Source organism: Schistocerca serialis, chromosome 1, assembly GCF_023864345.2.
Source record: "Schistocerca serialis cubense isolate TAMUIC-IGC-003099 chromosome 1, iqSchSeri2.2, whole genome shotgun sequence".
In the NCBI taxonomy this organism is placed as follows: domain Eukaryota; kingdom Metazoa; phylum Arthropoda; class Insecta; order Orthoptera; family Acrididae; genus Schistocerca; species Schistocerca serialis.
In genome coordinates, this window is record NC_064638.1 from 649,032,562 (window position 1) to 649,052,266 (window position 19,705).

The 19,705-nt window shown below is 42.3% G+C and overlaps 1 protein-coding gene across 2 annotated transcripts in view; it reads right to left on the reverse strand.

Moving 5' to 3' along the window:
* Nucleotides 1-266: 266 nt before the first annotated feature.
* Nucleotides 267-19,705, reverse strand: part of LOC126478991 (toll-like receptor 2) — a 114,729-nt gene continuing 95,290 nt past the window's right edge. The window contains exons 11-12 of one of the 2 annotated variants that reach the window (XM_050103746.1): nucleotides 10,640-10,844; nucleotides 267-1,133 (exon numbers count right to left, since the gene is read on the reverse strand). In XM_050103746.1, the coding sequence (XP_049959703.1) occupies nucleotides 822-1,133; nucleotides 10,640-10,844 (517 nt within the window). In that variant the 3' untranslated portion in view covers nucleotides 267-821. The remainder of the gene's footprint in view (nucleotides 1,134-10,639; nucleotides 10,845-19,705) is intronic. The other variant, XM_050103747.1, reaches the window with a different exon arrangement.

Here is a 19,705-nt window from a genome sequence, read left to right on the forward strand (position 1 = left end):
TTGCTGCTTCATATTGCAACAACTGGTAGAAAAATTATTCTCTGGATTGGTTATTGGACAGTATGTCCTAACATGTCCAAATGTTAAGTAAATAAAAACTTTCGTGAAGATACGATGTCTCAGATATTTCAAAAGTGGTTAATTATAATTGAAACCAGTCAATTATGGAAGCTCAAGTATGCCACCCAGTATCGAAGATATACATTATAATCTGTGATAAGCTGTATGAAAATTAATTGTGGTTGAGATGTTGGTATTAAGAAAAAGAGCAATTTCTTTCCCTTCAAAATATCTTTCTTAGCGTTCGCAAGTAATATTTTATTTAGGTTTTCTAGAACACATGTTATATTTCGTTCAATAGAAATAGATATTGAAACATTTTAGACAATAGGTCGCATATGTGCACTTGCTTGCCTGATATTCATGAATTCTATCCTTTCACACCATTCCTCTGAACGCTTATAACATACTTATCATTTAGATTACGTGCATAGGTGTTAATGTTCTTGTTTTGTGCGCCCAAAACAGAAATCATCATCAAACGCAAACACGAGATTTTCATCCATCGTCGCGTCTATACGTGGCAAGGTAATTAAGAGGAGTATTTGTACTAACGTCGTGGAGTCATAAAACTGACTACTACCACAGGCATGTAAATCAGAGGAACGGTCCAGATGTTTCGAATCAGGACCCTTATCGTAATCAGTATCAACCACACTTAATGGAGTGCTATTCGGAAAACACGCAGACCCACTCAATTTCAAAGGTACAGTATGTCTGTTGCAAAGAAGAGTATAGATGCGACTCTTCCTCGGCCGAAGTCACACAGTGAAGGTAGTGGCCTTCACCATCCGCAGCTGCTGCTGCTCGTTGTCAGGAGTGTGGTCGTCGACGTCTGCACCGTCAGTGTCAGTGTCCGCAGCGGGAGACCCCGCCGGCGCGGTGAGGACGGCTCGCAGCCGCCTCCACATGGAGTGCTGGGCGGATGGCTGCGACGGCCACGTCAGGTAGGTGCGCGTGTCCATCAGGAAGCGCAGGTGCCGCTCCAGCTGGTGCCGCTCCAGCCGTTCCAGCTCCAACAGCACCAAGTGGTGCACCTTCTGCGACGCCAGATCCAGCTCCCAGCGGCACCACTGCAACATATCATTCACCTTCAAGAAAATCCAACAGCTCAGATGATGCTTCCGGTCAAAGTAGTACAAGGTAGAAATCGTTTGTCTTTGAAAAATAGGCTAACGAATCTGCCTCTACTTATGAACTTCGGAAGCCACCGTGCGATGTATGGCGGAGTGTACTATACATCCCCACTAATCACTTCCTCTCCTCTACACTCACAAATACTCAAAAACAATTACCTATACGCTTTTTTTCTTGAGTCGTCGATCTTATGATTGGTTTGAGAGGCCCTCCACGAATTCCTAACCTGTACGAACCTCTTCACCTCAGAGTGGCACTTGCAACCTACACTATGTGATCAAAAGTATCCGTACGTACGTTTTTCTTATTATCAGGTTACCCTCCATTCAGAGGCTGTTGCACGCAGCGACCGTTATTTTGATTTGTAAATAACAGATTTTATCTGTCAGTCGTCTTTTGGAATTTTTAGTGGCAGATCTAGATTTCAGATAGAAACTAGCCTTCTCAATGCACTATCATTTTGGTCAATGCATGTAATGCCTGTTGGTCGAGCTTTGTCCACAGTTAATTGATAACGGCTAGTTTCTATCTGAAATCTAGATCTGCCAATAAAAATTCCAAAGGACGACTGATAGCTGAAATCTATTATTTACAATTTTTTCTTATTAGGTGCATTGTACTGCCACCTACTGCCTGGTATTCCGTATCAGTGACCTCAGTAGTCATTAGAGATCGGGAGAGAGCAGAATGGAACACTCCGCGGAACTCACGGACTTCGAACGTGGTCAGGTGATTGGATGTGACTTGTGTCATACGTCTGTACGCGAGATTTCCACACTCCTAAACATCCCTAGGTCCACTGTTTCCGATGTGATAGTGAAGGGGAAACGTGAAGGGGACACGTACAGCACAAAAGCGTACAGGCCGACCTCGTCTGTTGGCTGACAGAGACCGCCGACAGTTGAACAGGGTCGTAATATGTAATAGGCAGCCATATATCCAGACCATCACGTATGAATTCCAAACCCCATCAAGGAGCCACTGCAAGTACTACGACAATTAGGTGCGAGGTCAGAAAACTTGGATTTCTTGGCCCCACACATCGGGCCGGTAAATGTCAAACGCCGCCTGGCTTGGTGCAAGGAGCGTAAACATTGTACGATTGAACGGTGTAAAAACGTTGTGTGCAGTAACGAATCACTGTGCACAATGTGGCGATCCGATGGCAAGGCGTGATTATAGCGAAGGCCCGGTGAACGTCATCCGTCAGCGTGTGTAGTGCCAACAGTAAAATTCGGAGGCGGTGGTTTTATGACGTGCTCGTGTTTTTCATGGAGGGGGCTTCCATCCCTTATTGTTTTCCGTGGCACTATCACAGCACAGGCCTACATTGATGTTTTAAGCACCTTCTTGCTTCCCACTATTGAAGAACAATTCGTGGATGGGGACTGCATCTATCAACACGATCGAGCACGTTTTCATAATGCACGGCCTGTGGCGGAGTGGTTACACGACAACAACATCCCTGTAATGGACTGGCCTCCACAGTGTCCTGACCTGAACCATATAGAACATCTTTGGGATGTTTTGGAACGCCGAGTTCGTGCCACGCCTCACCGACTGACACCGATACCTCTCCTCAGTGCAGCACTCCTTGAAGAAAGGGATGCCATTCCCCTAGAGACCTTCCAGCACCAGATTGAACATATGCCTGCGAGAGTGGAAGCTGTCAACAAGGCTAAGGGTGGGCCAACACCACATTGAATTCTAGCATTATCGATGGAGGGCGCCACGAACTTTTAAGTCATTTTCAGCCAGGTGTCCGGATGCTTTTGATCACATAGTGTACATCATCGTTATTCAAATGGCTCTGATCACTATGGGACTTAACATCTGAGGTCTCAATCTCCTATAACTTAGAACTACTTAAGCCTAACTAACCTAAGGACATCACACACATCCATGCCCGAGGCACGATTCGAACCTGCGACCGTAGCAGTCGCGTAGCTCCAGACTGAAGCGCCTAGTACTGCTCGGCCACAGCGGCCGACCATCATCGTTATTATACCAAATCTACAATCAAACATACCGGAACGGATGTAACCTTATCAGTTACAAGAATAGCCCGTCCAACTTATCAGCAAAACTTCACGTGTTACGCCACAGGGTACGTTTGGTAGAAACCATTACATTAAATGTTTCAGTGACTTTGAAATGAGTTCCAGTTCAAGATGAATTACGTGTAATTCGACATTCAGTTCCTGCTTGTTGGTATCCAGGTATCGAATTTCCTATTTCAGCCAGTTAGTTTTGTCAGGAACAGTACGTGAAGAAGTAAAAACATCCAGAACACACCGCCAGCGACCTAAAAATTATCAAATGCAGCCACAACCCCCAACAGAATCTAATAAGTGAAGAATGCCACCAAATACAGAAAGCCACAGTTGAAAATAAATAAACTGATGCTACAAATTCATCAAGCATGTCTAGGTAAGAATAAGAACCAATTCAAAATTAAACTGCATATTTCAGAACATATGTTGATTAATTATTTTATTTTTGTCTACACATCTGACGATAGTTCAGGTGTACCGAAACCGACCACTGTAATAAAAAATTGAAGCAATCTAGAAAAACAACAAAATTTGTGTAACGACAAGTGATAACGCAATTTCTCCCACGACAGTACGTTAATTTATGCAAATATAGATGGTAACTGACCTAAAATTGTCGATATTATGAACTAATGACCGGTAATGAGTACTTAGTTTCTCACTGACGTAAACTTCTCTATTAACAGCTTAAGCTCACGTGAAACGTTCGAACTGCCTACCGGCCGGTGCATAAATACTACCGCTCTCTTCCAGAAAGAGTTGTACAGTACAGCACGGATCCAGTTCCAACCATTTTGTCTCCATTTTGTACTGGCTTTTCGTACAACAACGACTAGACGTAGCCCCATAGTAAAATGACCATACGAGCTACATCCTTGGATAGCTCCAGCCATGGGATATTCCAAACAGACGATCAGGGTATCTGTCGTTTAGCTGCTCACAGATGTTACTATCAAAGTGGAATCGTGTTCCGTCATATTGAAACACGATAACGAGAACTGTATGCTCCAACGACTGTGGCAGTATATCCAGCCCCGGACCTACGATATTTCCGAACCGGGCAAATACCTGACAGGGGCGCCCTCCCGCCTCCCGCTCGAGCGCTTGGCATAGGACGTCCAAAATTTAAAAAAATGGTTCAAATGGCCCAGAGCACTATGGGACTTTACATCTATGGTCATCAGTCCCCTAGAACTTAGAACTACTTAAACCTAACTAACCTAAGGACATCACACAACACCCAGTCATCACGAGGCAGAGAAAATCCCTGACCCCGCCGGGAATCGAACCTGGGAACCCGGGCGCGGGAAGCGAGAACGCTACCGCACGACCACGAGCTGCGCACAAAAATTAAAAAAAAAGCGATTTTTCAAATATGTGTTCATTTTGTAGTGCACATCTTTCTGATGGGTTTGATATATTAAACGTGTATGTCCGAGAATGTTTAAAATGTGTTATTTGGTCTTAGGTGGGCCAAAGTGCGGTGCCACACCTCATCACACAGCATTCTTCTATCGCACGTTACTTTATTTCGAACTGTGGAATTCAAACTTGTATATTTTGTAATAGAGGCCATCAAGCATATATTCTTGACAATGGAAATTAAAATGTCCTGTGGTGCCTCTCCTGCTTCCAGTCGGCCGGTTTGATATCGTACCTACCTTAAAAAAATTCGCAATTAATACTGCGTATGACTATTCGTAACAGGGAAAATAAGAACTCTTCAGAAAATTTGCCCTCTTCATCAGCTATTAGATAATAACGTTCTCTTCTGTGTGACATACAATTAGATGTGGGAAACAAAAAGCTAGGAAACGCAAGAGACAAGGAAGATAGTACACATTTCTTCAATCCTTAGGTCCAGCATTTTTTTCCTCTCTAATCTTGCTACAGCTGTACATGCAGTGCTTTACTTTCTGCTAAGGAAACTATTACATCATCGAAGTTCATCAAAGGTTTTGCTACGTGAAAAATCAAAATGTCCTTGTCTAATACTGAAAAAGTTGTTAATACGAGTAGTATCCAAGACTGGAGTGGTTTTTCGATTTGATTACGTCTGTTCTTCCACTGTCTGCTACATAAAACGAGAAGGTATTTCTAATATTGCAGCAATTGTAACACACGCCAAATAAGCGAGTCTGTTTTAACACAAATAGTCCTTTTTTCCTACATCGTTTACATAAATAACACAACAGAATATAATTCACGACATACCAACACCAAATGCCAACAGGGCCTACTACAAGCAAAAAGGTGTTCATGCATACGTTCCAGTTTCCCAAACATGAGATTGAAAAGTAGTAGTAACAAACTTTTATGTAAAATTTAGAATCGTCATATTCTTCCATATAATCCGTGTGATGTCCCCATTTCTTCTGTTTCCTAGTTCTAATAAGCTACCTTCTCATTCTGTAACTATTCCTGCTATTGTAAAAATTTATTCTCCGGTTAACTTTATTAACCTTGCCAGAATCAACGGTTTAGTTACCCCGCCTTTATTGTCCGATTAGGCGTTATTACGTGTTCGTACAACGCGTTTTCGGCGCTTTTCCGATAACAGAACTTAAACGCCTGCTAACCGGTGACTTTAAAATTGGGCCTTCGTAGTGTAGCGATCTGCCAAAATTTTTCGGTCAGACTTCAATTTTATTGGATACTCCTAGAAGATAATACGTAATCTTTCTTACCTATTATTTCTGTTAGTCGTTTGCTTCCACACTGGTAGACTGAATCTACGGATTTCGCTAATGATTATAACAACGCCCATCATTCGCACACCCAATCAACCGCATAAACAAACAGCGATTGCTGCCGAGAATTCTTCCGGGTTGTACGTCCGTGCTCCATGGAACTCTTCTATCCCTGACGTTTCGTCCAAAGCCACGTTCGACATTTTCGGAGGTGCTCCTGGTTGTGCTGAATCTTGCCGACTGACGAGTCGGACGTCGAAGACCGTGTTTAGGCCGCCCTTCGACGTCCTACTTGTCAGTCGGCAAGACTGCAAGACTTAGCACAACAGGAGCACCTCAGAAAATGTCCAACGTAGCTTTGGACGAAACGTCAGGGATAGAAGACTTCCATGGACCGCGGCCATACAACCCGGAATAATTCTCGGCAGCTGAAACATGCGGTCGTGAAAGCCTTCATTGCATGATTAGACAGCGATCGGAATTCACCCGATTATTCGGCTTAGCTCGTATAGCCTCACCCCTTTTGTCTGCAGTAAAGTTTTTTTTGTTGTTTTTCTTTTTATTTCCAGACGCGACGGCTATTCCCCTTGCAGAGACAACGCGTACACTATGCACACATTCAAAAACCATCTTATGATTCGATCAGAAATCAACTTAGAATGCTTTCAAAAATGTTCAGAAACCAACAGAGATGGGTTTCAAAATAAAATGAATAATCTATAAACCAACCTTCGCTCGATTCCAGGCGCTTTGTGAAACAAGGTTTTCCTCAAGAATATGAATTAGGTGAACCCTGAAATTACCACCAGTGGCAGATACCCAAACTCATCCTCATCTAACATCCCCAATTTTCTTTTCCATTATCTGTATGTTATTCTCATCAGCAACTTCGATGCATGAGCTGTTAAGCTGATAATGCCATAATTCTCCCACTTTTCAGTTCTTGCAGTCTTAGAAACAGTGTGTATGATATTTTTCCGAAAGTCAGATGGTATATCGCCAGACTCAAATGTTTTACACACTAATGTGAACAGACGTTTTGTCGCCACTTCTTCCAATGATTTTAGAAATTCTGATGGAGTGTTATCTATCCCCATCTGCCTCATTCGATCTTAAGTCCTTCAAAACTCATTTAAATTCTGATTCTAATACTGGAATTCCTATCTCTTCTATATCGACTCATGTTTCTACTTCTATTACGTCATCAGACACGTTTACCCCATCATGCCTTCAATTTACTCTTTCCACGTATGCGCTCTCTCTTCTGCATTTAACAGTGGCAGTCCAGCTGCCCTCTTAGAATTACCTCCCTTGCTTTTAATTTCACCGAAAGTTAATTTGACCTTCATCTACGCTGAATCAGTCCTTCCGACAGTCATTTCTTTTTTGATTTCTTCAGATTTTTCCTGCAGCCATTTCGCCTTAGCTTCCCTGCAGTTTCTATTTATTTCATTTATAAGTGACTTGTATTTATGTATTTACTGAATTTCCCGCAACATCTTTGTACTTCTTTTTTTCATCGATCCACTGAAGTATTTCTTCTATTACCCATCGTTCCTTCGCAGTTACCTTCTTTGTACCTATGTATTTCTGTCCAACTTCAGTTATTGACCTTTTTAAAGAACGTCCTTTCCTCTTCAACTGAACTGCCTATTGAGCTATTCCTTTTCACAGTATCTGCAGCCGTAGAGAAATTCAAGTGCATCTCTTCATTCCTTATTACTTCCCTATCCCACTTCTTTGCGCATTCATTGTTCCTAATTATTGTCTTAAGCTTTTTGCCTACTGTTCATCACTACTGGAATGTGACCTGAGTCGGTATCTGCTCTTGGGTACGCCTTACAATACAGTATCAGACTTCGGAACCTCTGCCGGACCATTCTGTAATCTAACTGAAGTCTTCCTGTATATCCCCGTCTTCCTCAAGCATACCTTCTCTGCTTGCGATTCTTGATCAGGGTATTCGCTATGAAATGTATTGCAGAACTCAATTAGTCTTTCTCCTCTCTCATTCCTAGTACCAAACCCTTTCTTCCCCTCCTTCCCCTACAACCATATTCCATTCCCCCTTGACTATTAAGTTTTAAATTCCTTTACGTACTATTCAGCTTACGACGTCAGCATGTATACCTGAACTATAGTTATCGGTGTTGATTTGCTATCGATTCTGATGAGAACAACCCTGTCACTGAACTGTTCACAGTAACACATTCTGTCCCCTACCTTCCTATCATAACGAATCCTACTCCCGTTAAACCATTTCCTGCTGCTGTTGACGTTACCCTATACCCAAATCCCATTGTGTCACAAAAAGCTTTCAAGCAAGTGCGGTCGATCACATCTGGAGGACGAGATAGCCTAGTTACTGTATATGGTGCTGTTTCTGCTACTGAGAACAGTATTTCGCCGGTCTTCATCTTTCCCCGGGTGCATTTCGAAGAGCATTTTATTCGTGATGGGCCACTAGGTTCCCGTGGAGTGAGTAACCCTTCTGGATGAATGATGGAAGAACATTTCTACGAATGTTTGAAACACGTTGTTTCTAAGGCAAAGTGCTCTAAACGTAGAGCTGGCCGGGGAGGCCGAGCGGTTCTAGGCGCTACAGTCTGGAACCGCGCGACTGCTACGGTCGCAGGTTCGAATCCTGCCTCGGGCATGGATGTGTGTGATGTTCTTAGGTTGGTTGGGTTCAAGTAGTTCTAAGTTCTAGGGGACTGATAACCTCAGATGTTAAGTCCCATAGTCCTCAGAGTCATTTGAACCATTTCTAAACATAGTCTGTCTCGTCTTCTCCTTGATAATCGTACTTCTCTACTGTAGTTAAAGGACTCAACTGTGAGAAAAATAACAGCATTGCTTTGCTGTCACTTCCTCCTTACTGCTCCCCCCGATTTCAACCACTAGATCGGTCACTGTACGGACTATGGAAGAAGTACGCGAATACTGAAAGTGATTCGTGGATGTAAATCACCACGATGACAATATATGACATTCCAGGAATAGTGAGTTCTACATATACTGTTAGGGTTACGCCATTAAATATCCAAGTGGACTTGTGGCATTTAGCCCTTAATAGAGACTTTTCGGCGACCATGAATTTCCTCCTGGTTCGTGACAGATCTACCAAATCCTTATAGGCCTACTGCTCTAAGTGCTGTCACGACAGAAGAACGACGCAAATTCAATCATTGAAGGTCTACACGAAGCAAATTAACGATACAGGAAAACCTCAGTCGCAGCCTTCTTGCGGTGGCTTAGAGAATGTTCAGTCTATGCCTACTGCTGTTTCTCCGAAAGAAAAGTTCAGTGGATGTCAAGAAGCGCTTTTTCCCAGCCGAAAAAAATAAAACTAAGAAAAGTAGAAACAACAAAAGAAAGCTCAATTCAGAGACAGTGATAGCTCTATTTGTACTGCAGGTTTTGATTCATTCACCAATAGCAGATCAAGGGAAGTGTTGGTACAATGTATAGACCGCAAGAAGTGGGCACCTGATAAATGTAAGCAGAAGCTCCCCATTTTGTTTGTCAAAATTTTCAGATTAATTTCGTAAAGTCCTAACGATTTTTATTTCAGGGCTGTTATCAGCTGACAGTTTTCACCGTAGGATATTGTTGAAGGCCTACGATTTCCTTTTTCTTGTATATGTTGAATTTGCCGAACTTCTTGTGTAGAATCATCAGAATTATTTTGCTTGTCTATATATTATTAGTATTAGGTAGGGTAGTTCTATTTTAATCTTGAATGTTCCTTTGGCTTGAATTAATTTACATGAATACAGGAAGTGATTTGTTACTTTAAACACCTACATTTTTCATGTAATATTAACACGTGACAAGGAACTCCATCCGTGTTACTACCTTCCCAGTCTCGGAGACGGCAGTCGCAAACAGCGCATAATAGAAAAGGCAATGCTAATTTTATCATAATAATTATGAAGCCATATATAATTTTACAAACATTCTTAAAAATATAGACTACAAGTTAGTGAAATTAAAGTGAGAAAATTTATGTTGACGATCACCTAAAAAATTTAAAATAAAAGATGAGAATACCATACCCGGCATCCCCTATACATTACAGATGACTGTGTGCTATTTTACAAGACATCGCCTCCAAATTCAGATCAGCACCAGTTGATAATTATGAAACATAATCAGTTTACACACAGGATCAACACCTAATCTCACATGAAGTACTTTTTTTTTTTTGTACTTGTAGATATTAATTTTCCAAAAGCGTAAACATGGCTGCAACTCCAGCAACTATGTTACAGTAAACGTGAAGAGGTTGAAAAATTCAACCAGTCCGTTGCAAATAAAGATTTATTGGTACCCTTGACCTTGGTATCTACAATTTTAAAATTGTCTTCTTCAGAAGGTGTAATTGAGCTTGTTACATCGATGCCGATTAAGTACACTGAATAAAGCCAAACAGCTCTATCCATCTTACGAACACAAATTATCACAAGCCATGACTTAGGATTGCAGCACTACTGTGTTTCAGGCATCCAGACAAAATACCAGGTGCAGTGGCCAATGAACAAAAAGGTTTCGTCGACGTAAAATTCGACTTGTATACAATAGATTACAATGGAGCACAGCACTGCCACCTGGCTTGCAGCAGTATGTGTATAGCAAACAGTCAAATCTTGACGGGCCTTTTAGTCCCTAGATTGTTACGTTCTTCCTACAACTCACCCGGCTGTCGACGAAAGCTTGAGACAGGACAATGACTGTTGAGCGGCTGGTTTTCATGGAGGTGACAATGTTGTCAGCAATGTAGGATCCCAGCGGGAAGTCCCTCTCGTGCAGGCAGAGACGCAGCGCCACTTCATCGGGGGAATCCCCCGCAGTCTCCAGGTGCGGTACTAGTTGGTCCACAACCCACTCCCGGTCCGCACTGCTGCTCTCCCAGAAATGATAATGTCACATGTAATGCAATATTGACACATGAAATAGTCAGATTTTTATTTCTCCTTTTAAACTTGATGGAAATTTGAGCTATTATACTGAAATCCAAACATGTATAAACGGATGTACGAACGAATGTTGCATCGCAGGATAGCACAAAGGAACTGGATGATAGCTACCATGCAGCAGTCCAGAGTCCGACTGTAGCAGAGCCTATCATCTTTCATGTGCAGTGCAGTCAAGAGAACAAACGAATGGATACGATTTCCTTGCGTTACGAGTGAACATGCAAATGGTGTATAGACACATTGGTGACGTTGAAATACCTTCATTCGTGACCACAGGCGTTAACGTAGTGTTCTTGAGGGAAAATATTGTCAATGCACCGAAAATAGCAATATTCCAAGACCCAGATTTTGCACAAGAGTATCGTGCACTTAGATTTGAAGCTATATGACGTATCAAATTCCTGTGTTGGACTGAAATTTACAGAAGTTGATCATAAAGTTTTAACCAACTGAAGTTAAAAAATTATTTTTTTCTTTGTTTGCAGTTACACGACTGTAGGCGTGATACTAAAATTCCTGCATCCATTAACAATTTTGTCTTAGCTTCTCTAGAATTCCTGATTGGCCGCAACAAATCAGACAAAAGACTGAAGACGCAAAGAAAGTAATGCCCAGAATAGAACAGTCATTCATGACTTGTCACCAGTGATCAACACTGAAGTGGGCACATCACAGGCGACGGTGTACTGTTTTAAAGCTTCACCTGCAAATCGCTTAGTGGTTACAAGGCGAAATATCGTAGCAAAATGTTTACGTCATCTGACAAAAATACCGAGACAGTGTGGAACTACCAGTTTTAACTGAAGATATTAATACATGCTGCGTATCTAACGTTTGGGTAAGACATACCGTAACTTTTTGCAATAGTAACGGTATAAATACAGACTGCATACTGCATACACGGTAAGTGAGTAGTGTAACACACTTTACCTGTTCCGATTTACTGTTTCCTTAGGCGATTACATTGCTCGATTTCGGAATTTTGGGGTGGAATTATAAATAAATGAATAATCAATGCTGGTAACATAAGAAACATTAATCCTACGTAAAAATTTGCGTAAATACCTGTTTTCCAATGAGTAGAGGAGATAGTTACACAATAAACTTAGTGCAATCACATCACAATACTGACAAGCTCTGAGCTTATGTTGTCGTGTAGACAACGTACGAATAAGGTGTGGTAGGAATGATAAACGTTGCAGGCTGCGTACCTAACGAAAATTAGATTAAAAGTAAAGCAGTATTTTCTTAAGTTGGTTAATCCGAGGAAACACTGGTAATTTTTAAACAGTTGTTAACATGAGATGGTTGCATTGTATAAGATTTATGGTATTGTATCACACATTATTACCGAAGGGTAAAATGCTGATGGGATCAAATTGATGTAAAAATTTGCACGGTTTGAAAGACACTCTACGTGTGTATGTTAGTGTGTGTGCGTGTGTGTGTGTGTGTGTGTGTGTGTGTGTGTGTGTGTGTGTGTGTTTTGGTAGTTACATATCTTCAGGAGGCGATAGACACATTTCAAAGTACACGACGGAACCATCCTAACTTTAGGAATGAGTAGATCCTTCCTCGGGTAAGAGGAAGAAATAGATTGGGGAAGGTAAAAGGGAGGGGCTGCTCAGTATTAGAGAGACCCAGCTGCTGTGAGGGCGAGGTGAGACAAACAAGAACGGGAAACGCCGGAAATAGTAGCCGAACATAGATGGTTCACGGATAAGCAGTGTGCCAGTATCAGTCCAGAGACGATGAGAACGAAACAAACAAAGATGAATCACGAGGAATAGGAATGAAATGGGTAGTGGAATTAAGAACTAGAGGAAAATGAGATCGGAGAAAACATCAAGAGAAATGGGATGTATGCGAGTGAGAAGAATCAAGATGAAAAAATAAAGAAAAAGAGAATGAAATAAGACATAGCACATAAAAAAACACGTGAAATGCAAATAATAATGAAGAAACAGAGTGGTAGCCAATAAGACAACGAAATCCAGGTGTGTGCTGGAATGCTATGGTATGTTGCAGGGAAAATACTCATCCCTGAGGTTCAAGGTTAGATTTAAAGAGCCCATGTGTAGTAGTAGCCACTCAGCTCCCTTAAGTAATACTGTGGAACAAGATTGGCAACTGATTTCTGTTCCAAAGGTTAGGAGTTCTTCTATGTCTATACGCGCTCATCCAGTTTAGTGCGGAAATTCGTTCATAAAACGTTATGCAGTGGAAACATGTTAGCTGTAAAACAACGTGCGTGGTTTCTCAAGTTGCTCTGTCGCCGATATTGTGTGACTTACTAGTGGTGGGCTGCAATAGATGGCGAAGAATTCGTGCTCTGAGTTCATAATGCTATTTCTTCCTTGCACAGTAACAATAAATAAGTGACTGTAACAAAATTTCGCTCTATGCATATTTTGTAGTAGTAAAGAGATCAACGATTGGCACTTTGATTAGACTGTATTCACAAGTACGCCGCATACATTCATTTTCTCGTATTGGGGTCTGGATTCGAATGTAGTAGATGAAATGTGTAGCGAAATGTTAGTCATAAAATACATTTGTGGTTTCAAAGAGACATCTGCGTGAAACGTACAACACATACAGCAAATTGACACTAATCAGCAGGTGGAACACCTATCCAAGTTCTTAAGTGACGTTACAGGTGCTCAACATACACACCGTTTGTGATGTGGTAAACGTTAACAAGGTAGTCAAATTCTGGCTCCATATGTCCCAACACATCATAGTCGATATCAGCGATTGCGTTTATTATTTTTCCTTTCAATTCTTCCATATTAAGTGGCACTGGAGGTAAAAAACGCAAGATGTGAGACATAACCCCTCACTAAGATCTCACATGGTGCTAGGTGGCAGTGGGGGCCATTGAAGAAGAGTCGCGTTGCGACGCACGTCCAATCCAGTTCTGCGGCAGTTCGAACGTCTGAAAGAAAGTGTGGTGGCACACTTCCCCATTGCATGCTGAAGTTTCCTCTGCCTTGCTGTAATTGTACAGCAGTACGTCCGCGTACACGAAATCAGTCACCGTTTTCTCTGCAAAGAAAAAACATCCATAAACTTTGGAAGAAGATATTAATTCTAGGTGAATTTCGAACGTGTGGACGTTCTGTGCTCAAAAAAGCAATCGTCTTTCTACACACACGAAACTTGGTTCCGTCACTGAAAACCAACTTCTGCGAAACGCCTCCCTCCTCCAGTAGCCGCTGCAAAACTCAGAAGGAAATTCACCGCCCCAAGTATTCAGCGCACGTAACAACTGCAATCAGTATCGTTTCACACCCATGGTACATCCTAAGAAATGAAATAATAAAGTTGATAGTACTTCATTTCTGTGTCACTATTTAGTTATTGCACTGTTTTGTACAAGACCTGCAGTAATTGCTGCATACTGAGTAATCAGCTTAATACTACACCACGCATACTAAAAATTAGAAAATGAAAACAGAAACATTTACTCTTGTAGTCGAAACCTCCACCTCTAGCTATATATTCTACACTCTAGAACTCGCTTGTAGATTGCTAGTGAATAAGTTATGAGCAAAGTGTGCAGCGTTTGCGTAATTATATGAATTGTGGAAAGAGGTAGGAAAAAGACAAGGAAAACGAAGGGGTTGTTGATACCAGTTGCATCAGGACTTCGTGCGGCACAAGCGGCGACGAGTGAAAATATGTGCCACGCCTTCTCTCGTCGCCGCTGATGATGTAATTGACAATGGAGGTATTTATGTTGCAGTTCGTTACGCTGCCAAAGGGGTATTATCAGTCATGCAATTTTTTATGGAGTTATGCAAAAGACGGACTCTTGTTGTAGGCATTTTCGTTGACAGTAGTTTAGTAATCACACTGTGGACTACAAATGCACTGTACAAAGGATAAGCCGGCTGAAGGAGGCTAGCACAATGCCGTTTCATTTTCTTTTTTCTATGAGACTGGAAAGAGCCATCCCAGAGGACCACAATGACATTGGAGCAGAAACAGCCTGCTTTGTATGGCGGCGTTACATTAAGGCAAATAAACGATTTTCAAGCCCCTGATGTGTAGCCTGCCCTGCATCGCATATCTGTTGTAGTAATAATAGTACTGATCTCCTTTATTGAACTCTACTGCAGAGGCTACACGTGTCTATGAGCGTGTCTGGGGCAGCTTGAGATGCGTAGAGGCTTGGATGAAGAGAGCGAGGGGGGAAGGAAATGGACAGAGGCGAGGAGGGGGAAGTGACTGAGGCCGCTGGAAGGTGTAGATGTGGCTTGGGCACGCGGAAAAGGAAGAGGGGGAGTCATAGATTGAAAGAGAGATGGGGGCAGTAACATCTTATGAAGGGAAGAGAAGGAAAGGAAAATATAGTCAGAGAGAGGGATGGAGAAAATGGACAAAGAGAGGGGAGGAGAAGATGAAAATATGGAGAAAGTGGGAGGGAGGCGATAGACAAGAGGTGGGAGGATCAGATGGACAGACAGAGCAAGGAAAATGTGGACACAGAGAGAGCGAGGAAGTGGTGTGTCCAATATATGAGTCGGATGCATAAGTGGTCAGAGCCATGGGGAAAAGGCTAGTGATCCATAAGCAACATTAGTTGTGTATGAAATATATAATAAGACTTGAGTCGTCTTTCCATCCCTTTAAAAGTAAGAATCGCCTTTACTCTCATGCTCACCACAAATAATAATTATTTCTTATCTTGTTGCCTTGAAAACAAGTTTCCTTTTAAACTGAAAGAATACGCTGGAAGAACTAGTATCATGTAAATATTGTAACGCATTGTCGATTATTATTTCCAAGACTGTACGAAAATTTTAGTGGAAGACTGAGTTCCTAGATTTTACCTGGCTATGTTTTTTTCTCTTTTTATTCGAGCTGAAACTACTGGAGAATTTTGCCTCTTCTGAGCCGAGAAAAGCGACTTTTATGTGAAATAAGAGAGACCACGGGTGTGAAAAATATATATGACAGAACTCCAGTTCTATAATTCAAACTAAAGGGAAACAAAGTAGCGGAAGCCTTGACTGATATGAGGTACCAACTGTTGTTCCATTGTCTCAGTGGAAGTATGCCACAACGTAGTAAGAGAGTGTGTAATATTGTATATAAAATGTGGTAAGAATCGATGGCATGCACCTTATATAGTGAGTGTTATAAGTATCTCAAGTACGATCGACCCCTAAAATGATGCGATATCGCATTGCGTGTGTTATTCCGATTTACAAGAATCCTTCGGACATGCATGATTGTTTGCCGGAACAGACCCTGCGGCAACTACAGCCATTATGAAATACATGCAAAACGGAATGACGACAACAAAAAATTTGTGCCGAATTGTGACACGAACATAGATTATCCACTTATCGCTTTACCATTTTTTTCGTAAGGAACCTTCCTGGAGACCAAAGGGAGAGGTGGGCGCAAAGTGGGCAGGGGTCGCAACCCGAGGGCTCGCCACTATGTACAGACCCCTCCTCAGGAACCAAGGAAAGTTTAGGCAATGTGGAGTAGAAGTACATAGAACATTAATGACTTATTTATTTATATACAGCAGTAATTTCCTTTGTTTTTTAACTGATTTTGTGTGTGTGTGAACATTCCGATGAGCAGAGAATAATCACTTCTAAGAGTGGGAATGGTTTCTATCAACTACTCACTGCAGCAACACCCCAAATCAACGGGTGGGGTAAGAAAGACACTACGAAAGAAATTCGAGAAAAATTGTCTGTATTTGGGATTGCGGACAACTGCACGACGGCGTTCATTAAAGAAGTGGCAAAAATCAAGGGTATTTTTCTCGCCTTCAGCAAACAAGAGAAAACTGCGTGTCCACAAATCCGCTTCACGGAGCTGCTCATGGCTTGCGGAAAGGTCCGGAAAGAGGAGCAGGCGATGATTTATCTGGTGAGGAGTCGTACCGGTAATTATGGCCAGCATCTGTCACACCAAGAACACGTATTCGCCAATCGGCACATCAAGGGATGCTCGTCATAACATAACAGGTGGCATACAACGGGGTGTCCATGAAGACGAGACTGGCATTATATCATCCCACTGACCGCAAGGTACCTTGCAGACTATATATCACTGGCAAGGTAAAGAGCGCACACCGATCACCACACCGCACGCCAGTCGACGTGGGGATGCTTCCCCTTAACCACATACAGTGACCTGTGCTGCTGAAGTAAACCGTACATCGCCTCTGTGGATGTCAAGCGCGTTAACAGTACCTCAGGATGGACGTAGATCAGTTCGAAGGGAAATTGACGGAAGTAAAGGACGGGTGTTGCGACGTCTGAAAGCTGGATAGGTGGTGAGAGAGTGTGGTGCAAAGGCCACCAGCAACAGGCTGGTAAGGATCGTAGGACAACGGTTCCACAGCGCCGTGTGAGAGCCGAAGAAAAGGACTATCGCTCCATAAGGGGCATGATAGAGACCTAAACCGACCCTGCGCCGCGGAAGGGTGAGTGTCTCGTATCTTTTCTGGAATAGCAAGCCTTGGCAAACATACAAACTCAATGCCGCTAGCATGCAGCAGGCAACGGACGGAGGAATAGGACGTTTCTGTGCCCTGTGGGGGGATACGTGACGCCAAATATACATTTGCATATTGTGTCCGTTTTAGAAGATGGAGGGGGCGTAAATGATGCTCTAAGAACACAGTTCGAAGTTGGGACAGTATGCGCCGGCAGTTGAGGGCGAACGTGCGCCGCATATCACTTGCGGAATCGAGTCCTAAGCACTGCATAGCTGCAGCTACAGCCAAAGAAGCAGCTCTGTCTGCAGGAAGCACCGCACCTATAGCCATAGCGCTCGGTTTGTGGACCTTAAGCCTCGCCATTAGGTGGTAAACCATGCCAGTGACTCCTTGACCTCAGCACCGCTATGAAGAACGACGACGAAATCGTCTGCATACGCAGTGCAGCTGAATACATGGTCACCGAGAGACATCCCAGAGAGGCGTCTAGGAGGACGCAGAGCAACAGTTCCATGGCGAAAGCCCAGTGCAGAGAGCGGCAGCCTTCATGAACTGATCGACGGATCGAGATGGTAGGAGTGAGGCGGTCATTGTACCTCCACGAAGGAGACGCATTACGACATCGACGGTAGTATCAGGGTATCTCATAATGCGAAGTGATTGACCCGATCACTTTAAACACATAGTTCCATTAGAGCAGTTCAATAATTGGTACTTGTGAACAATAGTTTTAGAACAAACTATTTTCAAGGTGCAGGGTGAGTAACAGAGGTCGTATTATCGTTTCTATGGCTGCGTACGCCATTTTACCCGTGGAAATGTAAAGTTGGTAGTCGCTATACATCGAGTTTTGTAAATACCATACTACATATCGTCGCGAAGTATCACTTATGTCAACTGATGAATTTATTTACGAGCAGAATAGGATTACTTCGTCCTATTGAATGGAATTGTTTTTATATTCGTGACATGTGAATAATCTTGTTAAAAGCAAGGTGAGATTTCTTTTGCTTGTATGTTAGTCTCTGGAATGACCAGTGATTTTATAAAGGATTACAGTATAATTCAAAGAATAAAATTAAATCGCAAACAGACCTCTATGAATTTAACTCTGCGAACAAACGAAACTTCGAAAATATTGAATTCTTTCATCGATTAGTAAAAATTTAAACTAATTACGAACGCAGTTGCAACTATACAGTCAGTATACTAGGGCTATTCGGAAAGTAAGTTCCGATTGATCGCGAAATGGAAACCACTGCGACAAGTAGAAATATTTTACCTGAAACAGTTAGCCACAGCTTCCAGCCACTGCTCTACATAGTCACCACTCCGACTTAGACATTTGTCGTAGCGTTGTACCATCTTTCCAATATCCTCAGCATAGAAAGCAGCCGCCTCTGCTTCCCGCCAATTATGTACGCTCATCTGTAGCTCGTTGTCTGTGCGAAAATGTTGTCTTCACAGCCAGTAATTAATGTGAGCAGAGATGAAACACAGAGGGAGCCAATTACCGGTTGTAGTGCGGGTGATCAAATACTTTCTATCTAAAACGCTGCAGGAGCATTTTCATTGCCCCTGCAAACTGCGACCAAGAACTGCCACGAAGTAGGAACCGTATGACAGTTCTGTAATGTGGGCTGCATAACATCAGGCGAATTCTCTCACCAGGACCTCATACTTGGCGGGAGACACTATTTTCTACGCATCTTTATGTGCTCACCATGCACTCAGAACTAAAAAGAGCGAAGTTATGCAACCGACAGGCATACTAGAGACAATTTCGAACACACATGTGCAAAACTTTATGAGATTTTCACAGTGGTTTCCATTTCTTGACTGATCGGAACTTACTTTCCGAATATCCCTCGTACATACAATTAAATGCGAAAATATTTTTGTATATAACAGTGAAATTTGGAGAGTTGATGTATTGTTTAGGTGTTGTTTGAATGTCTAAATCTGCTGGAGGCAACAAGTGAGTGTCCTTCGCATATGCCTATAGTGTCATTTAAGGTGTTGGTACTGCGAATACAAATTGAAATAACTTTTTATTTAATTAATGTTTAACTAGCCAATAAAACAGCACATGACATTGTTATCATTGACAGAATAATATCAGTCAGTGTAGAAAACGAAGCACATACTGTTGCGAGAAGTACAGCTTGTTATATAGTGATGAGCCAAAACATTATGACCTCCAGCTTAATAGGTTCTATATCCGTGTTGGGGACAAAATACATCACTGGTTCTGCGTATCAGGGATCCGACTGTTTGCTGGTAGGATTGTGGAGGTATGTGGCATTACATGTC